The 2,547-nt window shown below is 37.5% G+C and overlaps 1 protein-coding gene across 1 annotated transcript; it reads left to right on the top strand.

The window, feature by feature from the left end:
• Positions 1-347: 347 nt before the first annotated feature.
• LOC100950459 (olfactory receptor 6-like) lies at positions 348-1,292 on the top strand. The gene has a single exon (XM_012809570.1). The coding sequence runs from the start codon at positions 348-350 to the stop codon at positions 1,290-1,292; it is 945 nt and encodes a 314-aa protein (XP_012665024.1).
• Positions 1,293-2,547: the final 1,255 nt, after the last annotated feature.

Raw genomic sequence — 2,547 nt, 5'->3', positions numbered from 1 at the left:
AACTGGAATCAACATGGGAGCTGGAATTGGGTCTCTGTTCATTGACAAAGGAGCTAGGAATGATGTAAATATTGACATTCCGATCATTGTCTCCTTAGGTGAATGAGAGTTGCAGTGGAAGTGCATTTTTATTCTGGGGGACTTACTAGAGAACAACTTTGATGAAAATATGTGCTTCAGATCTGAAGAAGAGTCCTTACTAACAGAAATTGTTTAATACTTTATGAGTCTCATTCACAGGAAAGGATGACTTATGAACTTATTTCCTTTCTTGTCTGACCCCATAGCCATCTTTATTATTTGTGGTGTTACTGGAGAGACTTTGATCTCCGTCAGTGCTTTTAGTCATGCTGGGAATAAACGTCACTGTGGTCAGTGAATTCATCCTGGTGGGCTTCCCCACAGCCCCATGGCTGCAGGTCCTTCTCTTCTTCCTTTTCTTTGTGGTTTACCTGTTAGTGGTAGTAGAGAATCTTGTTATTATGCTGACTGTTTGGGTGACTGGCTCCCTTCATAGGCCAATGTACTATTTCCTAAGTAGCATGTCCTTTCTGGAGGTGTGGTATGTCTCTGTCACAGTCCCTAAGATGCTGGATGGATTCCTCCTGCAGAGACGGCGTATCTCTTTCACAGGCTGCATGACCCAGCTCTACTTCTTTGTCTCACTTGCCTGCACAGAGTGTGTGCTCCTGGCAGCCATGGCCTATGACCGCTATGTGGCCATCTGCCACCCCCTGCGATACTCAGTCATCATGACTACAGGTTATTGTGTACAGCTGATAGCTTTCTCCTACATGAGTGGTTTCATGGTCTCTGTTATAAAGGTCTATTTTATCTCACATGTCACCTTCTGTGGCTCCAATGTTATGAACCACTTTTTCTGTGATATCTCACCAATCCTGAAACTGGCATGCAAAGACATGTCCACAGCTGAGCTAGTGGACTTTGCTTTGGCTATTGTCATTCTTGTGTTCCCACTCATCACCACTGTCCTCTCCTATATCTACATCGTCTCCACCATTCTGCGTATACCTTCTGCCCAGGGAAGGAAGAAAGCCTTCTCCACCTGTGCATCCCACCTTACTGTAGTCATAATCTATTACACAGCCATGATTTTTATGTATGTCCGGCCCAGAGCTATTTCATCATTTAATTCCAATAAACTAATCTCAGCTGTGTATGCAGTTCTCACACCCATGCTAAATCCATTCATCTACTGTCTAAGGAACAAGGAAGTCAAGAATGCTATCAAAAAGACCTTGATGGGTGGCCACTTTTTCCTGCCCAGCTAAGCTTGCTTCTTTGAGGGAAGAGACAGTATCCTCTGCGGGATGTCACTCCTATGACGTTTCTCATACTTATGTTTATTATTAGTACCACTCTATCTACTTGAACTCTTCAATCACAGCATGGAAAAAGTAAAGAAAATTTTAAAAAATTAAAGAAGAAACAGGGCACTTCACATTTATTGCTTTAACATAAACTGTTGTTATGCACATAGATTCTTAATAAGTACCTTGTAATAATATAAGAATAAATATGTAATAAATAGTATGCTGTTCTTAGCACCTTACACACAATACATTATGAGTAACTTATGATCAATCTTCCAATGTTAAACAGGAAAACAAAGCACAGAGAGGGTAAATAAGTTGTTCAATATTGTTTAATACCAAAGCCATTATTTGAAAGCTAATATTTGAGCTCAGGGTGTTTGGTTATAAAAGTACACTGTATTGGATTGTCTCTATCTCTAAAATTTTGTAATAGCAGTTCTAGAAACATATTAGCTGATGTCTGGAAGGAACAAGCAATCCCATGGTGAAGAAACATGTAGCTGTGATGATAACAGATCACATGCTGCAATAATCGAGGTGATAGTGGTGGTTGTGATTGCATCAGGTTAGTAATGATGGACTACTATTAGTATTCATAATAATGTTGATAATTTCAAAAACTTCTTACAATTTTAGACTACTTCTTGGATTATAAAAGCTCATTTTTCATTTTAGAATGGGAATCAATAATTTTATGAGAGATGAAACAATTACTATCACTGCAACTTTTGCAATTTAACTGTGTCTCTTGAGACACTTGCTTTGAGGTCTTGAATTCTTATGTCCTCCATAGTACATCATGAAAACATCAGCAAACTAACGGAATATCATTACATCAATTTACATCAATATGCGTCTGAGCTCAAAACCTCACTATACCATTAAAGTATAAATTCTACATACAAATTAGGTGAAAAATCAATGCAAAATTTTCTAAGACAAATGAGAATATTAAACATCATTGATTCATCTTATAACTAGATAAGGAAATGTAGTATAACAGAGAAAATTCTATAAAATTTTATTGAATTGAAACTGAATATACATAAATGATCAGGAGAGCTACTGTGATTTTATATTCTGACCCTTTAAATGGGAGTCTAAAATTGTGCTCCCATTTTGACCTAAACCACTCTCAAAGTTATTCAACACACCTTAACTAATACTGCTTATATATTGCTCTTATGATGTTATTATACTGCTTGAGAAT

This window comes from Otolemur garnettii, unplaced genomic scaffold (assembly GCF_000181295.1).
Source record: "Otolemur garnettii isolate 467f Iridium unplaced genomic scaffold, OtoGar3 scaffold00001, whole genome shotgun sequence".
NCBI classification, from domain to species: domain Eukaryota; kingdom Metazoa; phylum Chordata; class Mammalia; order Primates; family Galagidae; genus Otolemur; species Otolemur garnettii.
This window is presented reverse-complemented; position numbering and strand designations above follow the sequence as displayed.

What these genes read in the sequence shown, in the direction of transcription:
- LOC100950459 (XM_012809570.1), top strand. Translation starts at nt 348, where the DNA reads ATGCTGGGAATAAACGTCACTGTGGTCAGTGAATTCATCCTGGTGGGC.